The following is a 14,817-nucleotide window of genomic DNA, read 5'->3' as shown; positions in this document are numbered from 1 at the left end:
AGCAGTTGCTGTTTGCCTACAGGGCTGTACCACATCCCAGTTTAGGGTTTTCACGGTTTGAACTTGTGTATGGTCACGAGGTTAAGGGGCCATTACAGTTGGTGAAGCAACAATGGGAGGGGTTTACGCCTTCTCCAGGAACTAACATTCTGGACTTGGTAAGCAACCTACAAAGCACCTTCCGACACTCTTTAGCGCTTGCTAGAGAGAACCTAAAGGATGCTCAGGAAGAGCAAAAGGCTTGGTATGACAAACATACCAGAGAACGTTCCTTCAAAGTAGGAGACCAGGTCATGGTCTTGAAGGCGCAACAGGCCCATAAGATGGAAGCATCATGGGAAGGGCCATTCACAGTCCAAGAGCGCCTGGGAACTGTGAACTACCTCATAGCATTTCCCAATTCCTCACTAAAGCCCAGAGTGTACCATGTTAATTCTCTCAAGCCTTTTTATTCCAGAGACTTACAGGTTTGTCAGTTTACAGTCCAGGGAGATGATGCTGAGTGGCCTGACGGTGTCTACTACGACGGGAAAAAAGGCGGTGGCGTGGAAGAGGTGAACCTCTCAACCACCCTAGAACGTCTGCAGCGGTGACAAATCAAGGAGCTGTGCACTAGCTTCGCCCCATTGTTCTCAGCCACCCCAGGACGGACTGAACGGGCATACCACTCCATTGACACAGGTAATGCTCACCCAATCAGAACCCCACCCTACCGGGTGTCTCCTCATGCCCAAGCTGCTATAGAACGGGAGATCCAGAACATGCTACAGATGGGTATAATCCACTCATCTACCAGTGCATGGGCATCTCCAGTGGTTCTGGTACCCAAACCAGATGGGGAAATATGCTTTTGTGTGGACTACCGTAAGCTAAATGCGGTAACTCGTCCGGACAACTATCCAATGCCACGCACCGATGAGCTATTGGAGAAGTTGGGACGTGCCCAGTGCATCTCTACAATAGACTTAACCAAGGGGTACTGGCAAGTACCGCTAGATGAACCTGCCAAGGAAAGGTCAGCATTCGTCACCCATGCGGGGGTGTATGAATTCAATGTCCTTCCTTTCGGGCTGCGAAATGCACCCGCCACCTTCCAGAGGCTGGTAGATGGTCTACTAGCAGGACTGGGCGAATATGCAGTTGCCTACCTCGATGATGTGGCCATTTTTTCAGACTCCTGGCCCGAACACCTACTACACCTGGAAAAGGCCTTTGAGCGCATCAGGCAGGCCGGACTAACTGTTAAGGCCAAAAAGTGTCAAATAGGCCAAAACAGAGTGACTTACCTGGGGCACCAGGTGGGTCGAGGAACCATAAACCCCCTACAGGCCAAGGTGGATGCTATCCAAAAGTGGCCTGTCCCAAGGTCAAAGAAACAGGTCCAATCCTTCTTAGGCTTGGCTGGGTACTACAGGCGATTTGTACCACACTACAGCCAAATCGCTGCCCCACTGACCGACCTGACCAAAAAGACCCAGCCAAATGCAGTTAACTGGACTGATGAGTGTCAAAAGGCCTTTACCCAACTTCAGGCGACGCTCATGTCTGACCCTGTGCTCAGGGCCCCGGACTTTGACAAGCCATTCCTAGTAACCACGGATGCATCTGAGCGTGGTATAGGAGCAATACTCATGCAGGAAGCAACGGATCACAACTTCCATCCTGTCGTGTTTCTCAGCAAGAAACTGTCTGAGAGGGAAAGTCACTGGTCAGTCAGTGAAAAGGAATGCTATGCCATTGTGTACGCCCTGGAAAAGCTACGCCCATATGTTTGGGGACGGCGGTTCCAGCTACAAACTGACCATGCTGCCCTAAAGTGGCTTCATACTGCCAAGGGGAACAACAAGAAACTTCTTCGTTGGAGTTTAGCTCTCCAAGATTTTGATTTTGAAATTCAGCACATCTCAGGAGCTTCTAATAAAGTAGCTGATGCTCTCTCCCGTGAGAGTTTCCCAGAATCCAGTAGTTAAAAAGTGTTCTTAAAATGTAGAAGTCTGTTAGTTATATACTTAGTGGTATAGGTAAAGGTGCATGTGTTGTATTAATCTGTTTATTTTAAAGTTCTAGGAGGAAATCGCCGCCAGTGAGCTTCCCCACTGTCTGCAATTTGGGGGGCGTGTCATAAACAGATAGCTAAGGGTTAATGTCTCTTTCACCTGGAAAGAAGTAACCTGAAACACCTGACCAGAGAACCAATCAGGAAACAAGACTTTTTCAAATCTGGGACTAGGTTATGACAACCTGTGCCTAGCGTGTTCGTGCTAGTTTGTTTTTTTTTAAATCTTCATCCTGTTTTTATGTCTCCAGCTGCTTTTCGCTCTTTGGGGGCCAGTCACTTTTCAGCTGATGCTGTGGGTGTGCTCCGCATAGAGATCTCCCCAGGAGTGGTGTGAATGGGAATTGCTTGGGACAGAAAGGACTTTGAGGTGCTTTCTCTGGCTGCTCCCTGTAGTGGTATGACTAGGGGCCATGCAGTGCAGTGGGGAGCAGTAATGGTTTGGAGATGGCTGCGTTACCAATGTTCCTACAGAGTCACCTTGTCCTGACCTCCAGGCCAGGCTGAGAGTGTGGGACCAGATCTCCTTGCCCCTAGGACCCAGTTCTGTCAATGGTGCTGCCTAGACTGGGCTGAAACAAAGGATGTGTCTACACTGCAGCTGTGAATGAGCCTCCCAGCTCGGGCAGATGAGCTGCACTTGCAGGGCTCCAGTTAGTGAGCTAAAAATAGCCGTGTGGATGTTCTGACTTGGGCTTGGGCAGGAGCTGGGGCGCTGATGCCTAAAGGGTCCAACTCGGCCCAAGCCAGAGCGTTCACACTGCTGTTTTTAGCTCGCTAACTGAAGCCCGGCTAGTGCAAGTCTGTCTGCCTGAGCTGGGAAGTGTGATCCCCACTCTAGTGGAGAGGGAGCCGAAGAGGCGCTGAGCCAAAGTCCTGACTACAAATGTAACCCTCTCACCCCACGGCAAGGGCTGAGGAGACGAACCCTGTGCACACAGCCCAGGGTGCGCTGAATGAGCCCTTTATTGTGCTAATTAGGGGCCTACTAGAAAAGCAGACACAAGACAACCTTGGGAAACAATTGCAAAGTGGAAAGCAGTGGGTTCCGTTCGGCAGTGTCCGCCCAAGTGACAATGTCTTGGTGCCCCCCCTGAGGTCAGCAGCTTGTGATCCAGGGGAGGTGAGCGTGAGAGAGTCCTTCCACTTGGAATATTGGAAATCGCCCATTCTCAGTCCTTCCCCATTCTGTATCAGCAGTTACATTCAAATCTGTTTCGGCTGTAGTCTCTTGCAGTGCAATGATCACTACGCTCTCCATGGGGTGTCGCTTTTTGGCTCCAACAGTTTTACATTCCAGTCCCAAAATCCTGCTCAGATTTCATTTGTGCTATTTAGTTTAGAATCCCGGTCTCTTTCGTGGCTCAGCCCTCTTGCTCATCCAAGTTCTTGCAGCTTCTGGGAGACATGGAGCCTGGAACCCCTCCTGTTACAGCTACAGAAGCCATCAGCTGTCATCACTGGGACCTCTTGTCCTTAGTGGTCTCTTTGTCTCCTCTGACAGCACTGTCAGAGCATTCTCCCCCATGGGATCCTCTCTAACAGCTGTGCTCGCTATTCCAGGCAGCAGACTAAACCTCTACTCTTCTTTTAACCTAATTGTGTGTGGATTTGGTGCTCATAATTTAAATAGCAATACTCAGAGCCAAGTCTGCACTGGGCATACACCTACACAAGCTTTCTCTGTGAAGGAATCCCTGAACACCAGTGCACCTGCTCCCTAACCCACACTGCCGTGTGACCCACTTCTGGCACTCTCCCAGCCCTGCTGCATCACTTCAGGCCTGACCTGCACTCCCTGCCCAGTTAATCCCAGTCCGGTGCGCTGGGATGAGACTCCCACATGCACTTAGTCCCCCTGTGAATTACCAGGGTCTGAAATCCAGGTCTGTAGAGTAAAAGGGCTTGTGCATTTGTGATTGCTTTCCTGAGCTGCCGTAGCTGTGTTGTGTTGTGCTCTTGCAGAACACGTGGGAACTCTAGGGAGAGGAGAATTCATAGTTGTCCCAACATCAAGAAGTTCATGTAGAATATAAAAAACCCTATAAGCGCAGGCTGGTGTCAAGGAGAGTTGGAACCTGGGAGGTTCCTCTGCCGAATTCTTGCTGGGCTGTGTTGTTTTGTTGGTGTTTAAAGAGGCCTGTGGGGTGTGCTGGGAGAGAGGGTTGCACGGATACACAAACCTTCCTCCCCTCTGCAATAGACTGCAGAGCATACACAATTAATTATTCATTAATTATGAAAAACAGGCACTGCTGGCTCCATGGCTCCAGCTTCTCGAGTCATTGCTCTGCAGCTGAGCTAATGGAGCAGCCTTGTCCCATTGGAAAGAGGTTCTCCTGCCTTTCTGTGCTTTGAGGGCACCAACAAGGACATCCCTGTGCTTGGACTGAGCCTGGTGCTTTGCACTGTTGGCTCCTTCGCTGCAGTTTGTGTTTCAGGGTAGCAGTTATCTGGTTACCCGCTATTCTCTGCAATTCACTGACTAAAGTATAGGATGGCAGGAGAGGAGCCCTCATGGCATTGCACCATGGCGGTGTGGTGAGGGAGCTGTATCTCAGAACCACGAAGGGAGAGATGCTCTTGTTGTTAGAAAGCGGCTAAACCAGACCCTCCTTGCATTTCCTTTAGCCGCTGGCCTGGGGAATAATGTTAGCTCTGGCATCCTTCCCGCCTACCATGAAAGAGCAGTGTCAGGCCTTGGGAGGGAGCAGGAGCCAGGTTTCCTCGGTTCTGTTTCCAGATCAACCGCATGCACGTGGCCTTAGACAGGTTACCTCCCAGACCCTCAGTCTTCCCAATCTGTACCATAGGGGCAGTGATATTGTCTTGCATCATTGGAGGGTGGGAGCCTTCATTAATCCTCAGACAGAAGATGCCAGCAAAAGGCTCTTAGCAGTATTGGCATTCTGCTGTTAACTAAAGATTTGGCTCAAAGAGGGGAGGATGGGCAGTGAGGGAGAGAACAAGGGTTGAAATTCCAGCTCAGCATAACTGAGCAGCGGGATAATGCCAGCGCCTGCTGGACTGACTTGGGGAGGCTGCAATGGACACACTCAGGCTTGCACACTTGCACAGAATGTGGTAGAATCACCTTTGGACACTAGTGCTTTCAGACCCCCTCCTGTCACACTCATCTGTTCCAACCTCTCCCTCCACTTCAGCCTGCGAGGAGAGGCTGATGCTGGGAAGGTGACACATGCAGCTGCCTTGCTGGCACGTCCCCAGTCTCTGCTTGAGACCTTCCATTCCCCCATCCACACCCCCTGCAATGCCACTGTCCCAGGAGGCTCCCGCTCACGGTGTGTGAGAAAATAGCCTTTCTCTAGAGACAGCTGAACAATGGTTTATGCCGTGAATGGATGATTCCCCACCTCTCCTCCGCACCCCCTCTCAGAGCTTGGTCCCTGTCCTCACTGCAGTGATGGGTCCTGGATAGCTAGAGGAGCTGAAGGCGCACACATCATGTCATGCCGATCAGTTCCCGGGTAGCGGCTTCAGCTTGCAAAGGGAAGGGCGTCTTATTTCTGCCAAGGAGACAGTTGGCAGCCGACTAATTGAATTATGGAGCCTGCTGAAAGGAGAGCACATCTACCAGGTGCCGGGCCTTGTTAAGCCAATTGTCTACCTCTTGCCTTCCCCTCCCGCTGTTGGCTGGAGATACTGTCGTTGTCTCAGGCCTAGGTTACACTAGGAAATTACGTTGGTATAATTACATTGTCGCTCTCTCGGGTGTGAAAAATGCTCGCCTCTGAGCGATGCAGTTAAACCGACCTCTACCCCAGTGTAGACAGCGTTGGGTCAAGAGGAGAATTTTCCCATCAACCTAGCTCCGGCCCCACAGGGAGGTGGATCACCTCTGCCAAGGGGAGAACCCCTCCCTTCGTGTAGGTAGTGCCTTCACTGAGGCACTACAGCAGCGCTGCATTTGAAGTGGAGACAAGCCCTAACGTTCTCATAAAGATAACGGTTGGTCTGGTAGCCTTTGCCTTCAAGAAAAGCATCCAAGTGCTTTTCTAGCAGCAGATAAACGTTGCGGAGGAATTTCAGCCAGCACACGCAGAGGGGTTCAATGCAGAACTTCCCATGTGGGTGCCTGGTGGGTTTGATCCCTCGGGATTTGTCTTTCTCTAACGTAGGCTGTGGGTCTTTGAGATGGATGAAGTGTCCCTTAGTTCCATACCCATAGACATCTTTTGCCCTCTGCTGAGAGTGCTAACTGTTGGAATAAAAACCTCCTTGTTTCCAGCAATGCAGGCAATCTTGGCTGATGTAACAGTAGATTTGTGTCGCAGATCTTGCCATGAGACCTAACATCACGTATGGCACAGAGCCCCTCAACTTGTGGCCTGGCGGCCCCCTTAAAAACATGGTAAATTGTGTGGCCACGAGGAAGATGCTGGGTTCAGTTCCCCACAGTGTGAGTTGGCCCAGCTGCTCCTTGGATGCTGTAGGAGTTGGGTCTACTCCCCACAGGGCTGAATTTGCCCCAGTGACTTTCAGGAAGAATTTTAAAATGATTCTGGGTCCTTCTTCCAAACCAGGCTCCTCATTGTTTTGCTCCTTGCCTTGCCAGTCCCTCCCCTGATCCAGCCCTTCGAGTTCCCACCGGCCTCCATCGGCCAGCTCCTCTACATCCCCTGCGTGGTCTCCTCGGGGGACATGCCCATCCGCATCACCTGGCGGAAGGATGGGCAAGTGATCATCTCTGGCTCGGGGGTCACGATCGAGAGCAAAGAGTTCATGAGCTCCCTGCAGATCTCCAGCGTCTCCCTCAAGCACAACGGCAACTACACGTGCATTGCCAGCAATGCCGCTGCCACCGTCAGCCGTGAGCGGCAGCTGATCGTGCGAGGTGAGAGCCTGGGGCGCCCCAGGGGGTGGGATATGGCTTTGCACACTCATAGTTCTGTCCTCTGAGCATCATCTGTTGTTAGGCCCACGTTACCGAGACGGGGGGTGTTACAAACCAAAGCAGCTTGTGCCCTCTTTAGGGGTAAGTGAGATGGAGGTAGAGGGTGGCAGTAGGAGAGAGACTTCAGAAGCATAGATGGGAGAGAAAAGAGCACTGCAGGTGGGGTTTGAAATGAGGCAGCAGAAGAGAGATAGCACTGGTGAGACTGCAGTGGTACAGGCAGGAGGCCTGTGCTGCTGAATCAGTGAGATGAGCCCCACAAGAGTCATGGTGGGTTTCAGCCATGGTGATCATGCTGTTCTTTAACTTTTCCCAGTGCCGCCTCGTTTCGTGGTCCAGCCCAACAACCAGGACGGCATCTATGGCAAAGCAGGGGTGTTGAACTGCTCTGTGGATGGGTATCCCCCTCCCAAGGTCATGTGGAAGCATGCAAAAGGTAGGTGTGAGCTGTGGTCTCTCACGCGTGTGACGTCTGGTTGGGGGGATGGGCCGTTCTTGGTGGCTGCTCTGCCTGGGCGAAGGACACACTTGAGGAGTGAAAAGGCATGTGGCAGCCATGGCTACTCCTCTCTGTGGGGGGTTTCCTATCCCATGACAGCCCTTCCAGGGGCTCTCCTTGATGCTAGTCACGGTCTGGTAGTTGCCTTAGCAAGGAAGTGCTAGACAGTATGTGATATTGCTCAATTGGGATTATAGCTCACTAGGATCCCACCTACACCGCCAGTGCGAGAGCCCGTCATGTGAAGGAGCCAGCTTGTAAGCGTGCCACACATGCAGGCTCCATGCACAGCCATGGGCGTGTTCCTCCTGGCACCAGCCTCTGAGCCCGTTCCAGAGGAGAGCTGAGGAGACTGACCAGGCAATTTAGAAAGGAAATAGAAAACCTTTTCTCCTCTCGCCCCTATGGGCTGCAGCCCCGCCTTCCTCCCTGCCACAGGCACCCTGGCACAGCATGCTGCGGATAGTGCTCAGCCCTCGGGGCCCATCCGCAAGGGCTCATAGGAGAGAGCTCTGGTGATTTGTGAAATCCTAGCACAGGTCAGCGTCCTGTAACCAGACCTTTCCTCGCGTCTCTGTCCTGGGGCTTTTTGGCCTTTCCGGCCTGGAAGGTCACTCTTGTACTGCAGCTTCCGTTGGCGCTTGGATGCCATTCTGGGGGTGCCGTTGTGAAGCTTGACACATTTAAATCTCTCCTTCTCCCCAGCAGGCATGGCTATTTTCCCCTTCTTCTGTGCTGTGGGGGTGGGGGTGGGGTTGAAGCCAGTCTGGTGCCACTTTTGCTGGTGGCCTGCATCTTTTATCCGCTCGCCATCATGGGCGATGGTGCGAGCTGGGTTCTGAGCCTTGTGCGTGGCAGGCAGCTGAGCGTGCAGCCCCAGCCGGGAGCTCATGCTCTCTGTGGGACTCTCCCAGCAATGGCAGCTGTTTTTTCTCTTGAACTCCTCTGGGTAGAGGGATGTCAGGGCAGGCTGAGAGGGAAGTGTTAGGAATCTAGGGGGCATTTCAAAGCAACAGACAATACCAGTCCCAGGTGCCCTTAAACTTTCTCTGCCTTCATTGTGTCCTCTGAGGATTGTTTCTTCGTGTCTCCTCCTAGGAAGCGGGAACCCCCAGCAGTACCATCCTGTGCCCCTCACGGGCCGCATTCAAATCCTCCCCAACAGCTCACTGCTCATTCGCCACGTGCTGGAGGAGGACATCGGCTATTACCTTTGCCAGGCCAGCAACGGCGTGGGGACGGACATCAGCAAGTCCATGTTCCTCACCGTCAAGAGTAAGTAACTCAGCCATTTCACAGCGCATCCGAGGTGGAGAGAGCGGGGCGGGCGAGCCAGCCAGGGGGCAGAGGGGAGATGTCCCCCCGCAAATTGAATGCAGAGAGGAAAGACAAGGGGACGCAGGGAACAGACGCAGCGCTTGACATGCCCCCTAATCTGTGTGGCCTACAGTGTTTGGAGGGAGAGAGCAAATGTGGGGAAAGGACAGCTGCCCAGTGAGGAAGAGAGGAGGTCAGTTACTTGAGGAGGCACATTGTGTGCTGGGCGTCAGGATGTGACCGGGATGCCAGGAAAGCCGGGGTTCCAGTGAGCTCAGGAGATTGGAATGCAGAGTCCCCCCAAACACCAGAGAGAGAAGAAAGACTCCAGGCATTGGGGATGGGTGTGTGGTTAAACCTAGTGACCTGGGGAAACTGGCCAGAGGGTCTCTGTGGAATGCACAGACTACGTAACAGCGGAGGTGGTCCCTGCCGCTTCGCAGTAGGACATTGTCCGAACACTGACCTTGGAGGTTATCCGTCAGGTCATTCGATTTTCACAGAACATTTTTCCAGCTTGAAATTTTGACAAGGAACGTCATCGAAATTTCAAATGTTTCTGATCAGCTCTCCCCTCCCCCACCAGCAGGGGTACCCAGAGAGCTGAATGGCTGGTACAGAGAGATCCTGGGGCCATTGTGGGAGTGATGATGCTGCAGAGTAAATTCATTGGGACCGTTGCCCTTCGTGAGGGGATCAGTGATGTTCTGCAGGGGTGAATGGGGCCCTTTACAGGCTGCAAGGATTGCATCTCGACATCTGGTTTTGGGGGTCAAATTTTCTTAGATTTCAGGGGGTGCCTTGTCTCCTGTCTGTAAAGCACCTAGAGTGCTGTGGGTGTTGGCAAGCAGAGGGGAGTGAGAAATGCAGTGTCTGGGTGGGTTTATGTCCCCTGTATCTCTGGGCTGTGTCTCTCTCCCACTGCCTCATGCCCCAGCTAGGTCTTAAATTGAATCCCCAGGGGCCAGGTGGAGGGTAAAGTTCCAAAACACCCGGGCAGTGAAGACAACACATGGTCATTTTCAATTTTATGTGTTGCTCCCTGGTGCAGGGGAACGCAGCGTGGCTCAGCCCATGCGTGCTGGCTGCGGGCCAGGCTCTCCTCTCTGGAACGGTGTGTCTCAGCCAGCTCGGTGCAATGTCATCTGATAGCTCCCTCCTTTTATATTTGGAGATGCTTTATTGCACGCAAAGCCCTTCCCATCTTGGCAGACCAGCATGCGAATTCCTGGCAGTCAATGCAGAGGGAGCTGAAACAGGGATTGATTCCTATCCCCGGGGAGCTGCTTCCCTTACACTATCAAAAAACACTTTGTCCTTAATAAAACTGGGCAATCGATCTACATCATCCGAGGGGAAAGGAGGCAGGGAAATAACTCTGCTAACTCCCTGCGTATGGGCCTGGCAGTGTTGTTAGACACCTCGTTCGCACTGTGCGCGGTATTGGATTCCTCGCTCGCTGCTGTCAGCGCAATAGATAATCTCCAGCTCTTTTTGTTTAGTTTTGTTGTTGCAAGAGCTTAAATCTGAAAGAAGCAGAATATCTCAACTGTGCTCATTACTGCAGTGGGTCACTCGTGTCACTCGAGTTAAGATCGTGTCACGGCTCCGTCACAGATCGTCAGATGTTCAAGGTTTTATTACCAGGCTGGGAAACAATATCACGCAGGGCTGCAGCGAGCCCTTTGAGCTATTTATTCACTAAACTTCACGGGTTGGTACTTCGTGCCTTTAAAGAGCGTAGCATCGCTGTGTGTGGTTAAACAGCTGTCCTGCTCCATTCCAGTGCTGAGCCCTTCATGGCTTTGGTAAGCTAATTAGCACAAGTAAAGTGCTTTGAGATCCACGGGGAGAAAGGAACTCTGGACAGGCTAACCATTAATGGCCCACGCTTTCCCCTTAGTCCTTGCACGTGTACAACTCTTAGTGGAGTCAATGAGAGCTTTGCCTGAGCGAGGACTTCAGGATCTGTCCCTTTGTGATTTTTATTATTTAAGATGCATCTTCCCCCAGCTGATTGGTTATAAAGCCTCAATCCAGGAAATACATGTGAGTAAATCTATGCGTGTCTAATTTACTTCAGTGGCACTACTTACATGAATGAAGTTCATAGGATCAGACCCTTATGGTGGCATATTTGGGGACTGGCAGGGGCTGGACAGAGGTTTTAGACCCACTGACTGGTCCAGGCCAACCCATTCCACGTCTTGAGGCTGTCTGCCAGCATGTTGAATCTGGCTGTGCTCAGGTAGGAGCTGGGGAATTATTTCCACTAGCTTTAAATAGGGCTGGCCAGCACCTGATGCTTACTGCACCCAAGGTCTCCTCTTTGTATTTGTATGCACAACGGTTTTCATTACAAAATAAACATGAGTGAGTCTGCCCTAGCCTGGGTCATGTGGCCACCCCAACTCCAGCTGGGGCTGGCGTCCCTAGCTTGGCATTCCCGGATCTCTGCACCCGGCGCTTTTCAATTCCCAGTCAGGACTCAGACGTTAGAAATTGGTCGAAAAAATGAAATGAACAGACTGGCTCTGGTAGCCCCTTCACCAAGGTCTTTCCCTCCCTTCCCTCACATGTGTTAATTTGTCCTGTGGATTGATGCATTGAAAAGAGCAACTTCAAACAAAATACTTCAATAAAATGCAGGTACAAAGTGCAGGTGATTAATCCAGAGTGAATGTGCAGAACTATCCAGAGTTCGAACTATCTCCTCGTCCCGGCTACCTTGTGTAATTGCATCCCAGGACAGGTTGCTTGCTGACTTGAATAGCACATAACCTTATTATGCATTGCTCTTACGTTTCTCGGAGAGCTCAGCAGCCTTTGAAAAGCTCGACTGAATAGGTAGACAAAGCGCCACAGCCAATTAAACGTTATAAAGGTTCTTTGTTTTGTTTCATTTTTTGATTTTGTTTAGCGAAATGTCAGGCCAATTAAAGTGAGATCAGTGCGAGCTTTCATTTAAAGGCAGGTCACTGTGGATGGAGTCAAATGCAAGTTAATCAGAGTCCAACAGGGACTGGCCTTTTAAAGCCACATGGCTGAGAAGAGTCCAGAGGCTTCTTATATGTGGGGAAGGTTCTGTGTCTCTGTGCCCAGATACTGCAGTGATGGGCACTGAGCAGATCCCCAGAATGGAGAGAGAACGTCCCATGTAGGTATTTATGAGTGTGGCTTGGAGCCCTGCAAACTCACCAGCCCCATAAAGATTGAGCTGCTGCTTTTGTCAGATGGCAAGTGAAGAAAACGGCTCTGGTTTTATCCTCCTTGGAAATTTAACTCTTGGGTTGCCTTTTCTCAACCCTTCTTTCCTGTCTTTAACAAACACTGGGTGGAAGTTGTGAGAGCACAAGAGGGCGGAAGGTAGTACCGGCCGCGCAATGGCCCCCAGACTGCAGGACAGAACGTATGTGCGCTCATGAAGGAGTATTGTCTAGTGGTCAGGACTCTTGGGTGCTTATCTCAGCTTAGCCACTGGCTTGCTCTAGGATCCCGGGGCCAGTCTCTGTTTGCCCACCTGTTATATGGGGATAATGCTACAGGCATCACAGAGATGGTTTGGTACAAGTTATGGTTAGTAAAGTGCCGTGGGGTTTGTAGAAGCTTTTGTGTAAGCATCCCAAGTAATTGTTGATAATGTTGGTGTGGTTCTTCCCACAGAGACACCGGGAAGGGGAGGAGGGGGACGCTGTTCTGTTCAGAACATGGGAGTTGGTGAGTCTCTCTTGGGTCAGTTGAGACACGAGAGGCTCTTCAAACTTGGGGTTTTCCCTCTGGAAATGCAAATTCAGTATTGATCTATTTTATTCCCTATGCCCTTAACCCAGTCATTGAGGCTGCTCCGGATAGCACCTGTCCTGGGCCAGTGTAATTTTGGCAAGAAAGTTTCACGTTTTAGGGGAAGTGTTTTTTTGTAGCAGCTGTTTACTACAGGGGAAAAGGCAGGTGTTTGGGATGTGAGAAGTAACCCTGGGGGAGGGCTCAGTGAGCAGAGTGCCGGTGAGGGGATCAAGGGAGCATGAGCACAGTTATGCACCATGCTGGGTGTCAAGAGAGAGAGGGCCTGATCCTCAGCGGGTGGAAATTCTGTGCATGTTGCTGTGATGGCGCTATGACAGTTCGCATCCATTGAGTGTCCGGTCCGATGTGTACGTACTGTGCTTCAGAGATGGGGCGTCTCCCCTGGGGATGATTTTGAGGCTGCTCCTATACCCTCGTTTCTGTGTCTGCAGCACAAAGGCCAGGTGCATTCTCTCCTCACCAGCCCAGGAGTGATCTCCTATAGTCTTGTCTCTGCTGCAGGACGGATGCTAGCCAGGTTAATGCAGCTCATATGGGTAAGTTGAGGGGAGAGGAGGAGCAGGTTGAGAAAGCTGTGTCTGTCATTCTGTATGGGCCATACCTTGCAGCTCTCTCGTGGAGTGTGCTGCAGTGAAACTGTGAAGGCAGCTGTCCCATTACCTTCCTGAGGACCCTGCTGGCCCATCAGCTTGGAGGGCCTCCATTTTCGGATACAAGTTTCTGCTTCAAGATGGCTGCTACAGCAGAGCAAGTCACACACTGTGCTCTCTTGGGGAGATGCTGCATCTGTTCATCTGTGTTCCCGCTAATCTGAAATAAAAGGTGCAGAGACTTACAGGGACATGCTTTGTGTGTGCAGAAAACATGGCAGCAGGAGTAAAAACCAACAGCGTCGCAAGACAGCTCGGGTTGCTGTTTGCAAGACACATTTTGGAAAGGGGTGCGGCCTTCAGTGGCTGTCAGACCCTGCCCCAGTCCCCCTCCGGTGGCTTGAGCTCATTTTCAGGCAATAGCTGCTTCCTCCGCCTTTGCTACCTCTCCTCCCTCCCCCCAGCCCTGTTCCCTGTCAGCTGGTTTGACAATGACACGAGTACAATATTGAAGATTGCAGAGGGCCATCACCTTTCCTTTGGAGAGATGATCAAGTGTCTGGATAATAGGCCAGCAATCAGTATGTCTACAGCATTTACAGAGAAGTGGAAAAGCATCTGAAACAGCTTCCCTCTTTGGCTGAGCCTGCGGAGCATGAGATCAGAAGTGCTTAAAAAGACTGCAGGGCAGGGGTCTCATTGGGCCTCTGTCTAACTGTCCGTGTTCCCCAATGTCTCTGACATGCCGACGCAGAATGAGGTGGGGGCGGGAGAGATGACAAGAGGGTGGGAGTGGAAGTTTTGATCCATCGTGCTTCTTTTTGGACTATGGATTTTCAGACTTTGTAAGATAAAAGCATCATTTTATCGACTGCTTCATGAAAGCCTAGACTATTAGCACATAGGCCTGCCTCGCACTCAGGGGGGAGCAGCACTCCCCTATCTGTGTAGCTCAGGAGTCAGCAACCTTTCAGCAGTGCTGTGCCGAGTCTTTATTTATTCATTCTATTCTAAGGTTTCACGTGCCAGTAATACATTTTAAGGTTTTTAGAAAGTCTCTTTCTATAAGTCTATAATATATACTAAACTGTTGTTGTATGTAAAGTAAATGAGGTTTTTAAAACGTTTAATATACTTCATTTAAAATTAAATTAAAATGCAGAGCCCCCCCCCCAATCGGTGGCCACAAGCCAGGCAGTGTTGAGTGCCACTGAAAATCAGCTCGCGTGCCGCTTTCAGATAGCTCTTCAGGCCACCTGGTGTAGCTCTTCAGGCCGGGGAGTGTCTGTACAGACCTGGCACAATGGGGCCCATGCTTGGCTAGTCTCTAGGCTGTAAGTGTGTGACCATAACATACTGAATTTACGTGCAGGGTTTCCTAAAGAGCATTTTTGCTCTGTGCACGTTGGAGGCAAATGTAAGGTGATGCTGTCAAGTTTAAAATAACAATTTAAAACAAACAAAAATCCCTCCTTGTGTAAAATTCCAGGAGTTTTAAGAATCAGATTGGCTTTTCACCTGTAATGCTCTTTTTTGACGTTTCTGCACTCTCTCTTAGCTGGACAGCGAGCAGAAATCTGTCCATTTTCTCCCTGGCTTTGTGCAGTGCTTGAGGACAGATTACGATGTCCTGACT

At 51.1% G+C, this 14,817-nt stretch overlaps 1 protein-coding gene across 1 annotated transcript in view; it reads left to right on the top strand.

The window, feature by feature from the left end:
• The window catches only part of DSCAML1 (DS cell adhesion molecule like 1), a 327,133-nt gene that overhangs the window by 211,870 nt on the left and 100,446 nt on the right, over window positions 1–14,817 (top strand). The window contains exons 9-11 of the mRNA XM_050921872.1: window positions 6,633–6,911; window positions 7,288–7,407; window positions 8,569–8,745. Coding sequence (XP_050777829.1) covers window positions 6,633–6,911; window positions 7,288–7,407; window positions 8,569–8,745 — 576 coding nt within the window. The remainder of the gene's footprint in view (window positions 1–6,632; window positions 6,912–7,287; window positions 7,408–8,568; window positions 8,746–14,817) is intronic.

This window comes from Gopherus flavomarginatus, chromosome 13, assembly GCF_025201925.1.
Source record: "Gopherus flavomarginatus isolate rGopFla2 chromosome 13, rGopFla2.mat.asm, whole genome shotgun sequence".
Classification (NCBI taxonomy): Eukaryota; Metazoa; Chordata; order Testudines; family Testudinidae; genus Gopherus; species Gopherus flavomarginatus.
Note: the sequence above shows the minus strand (reverse complement) of the source record. Positions and strands in the feature narration are given on the sequence as shown.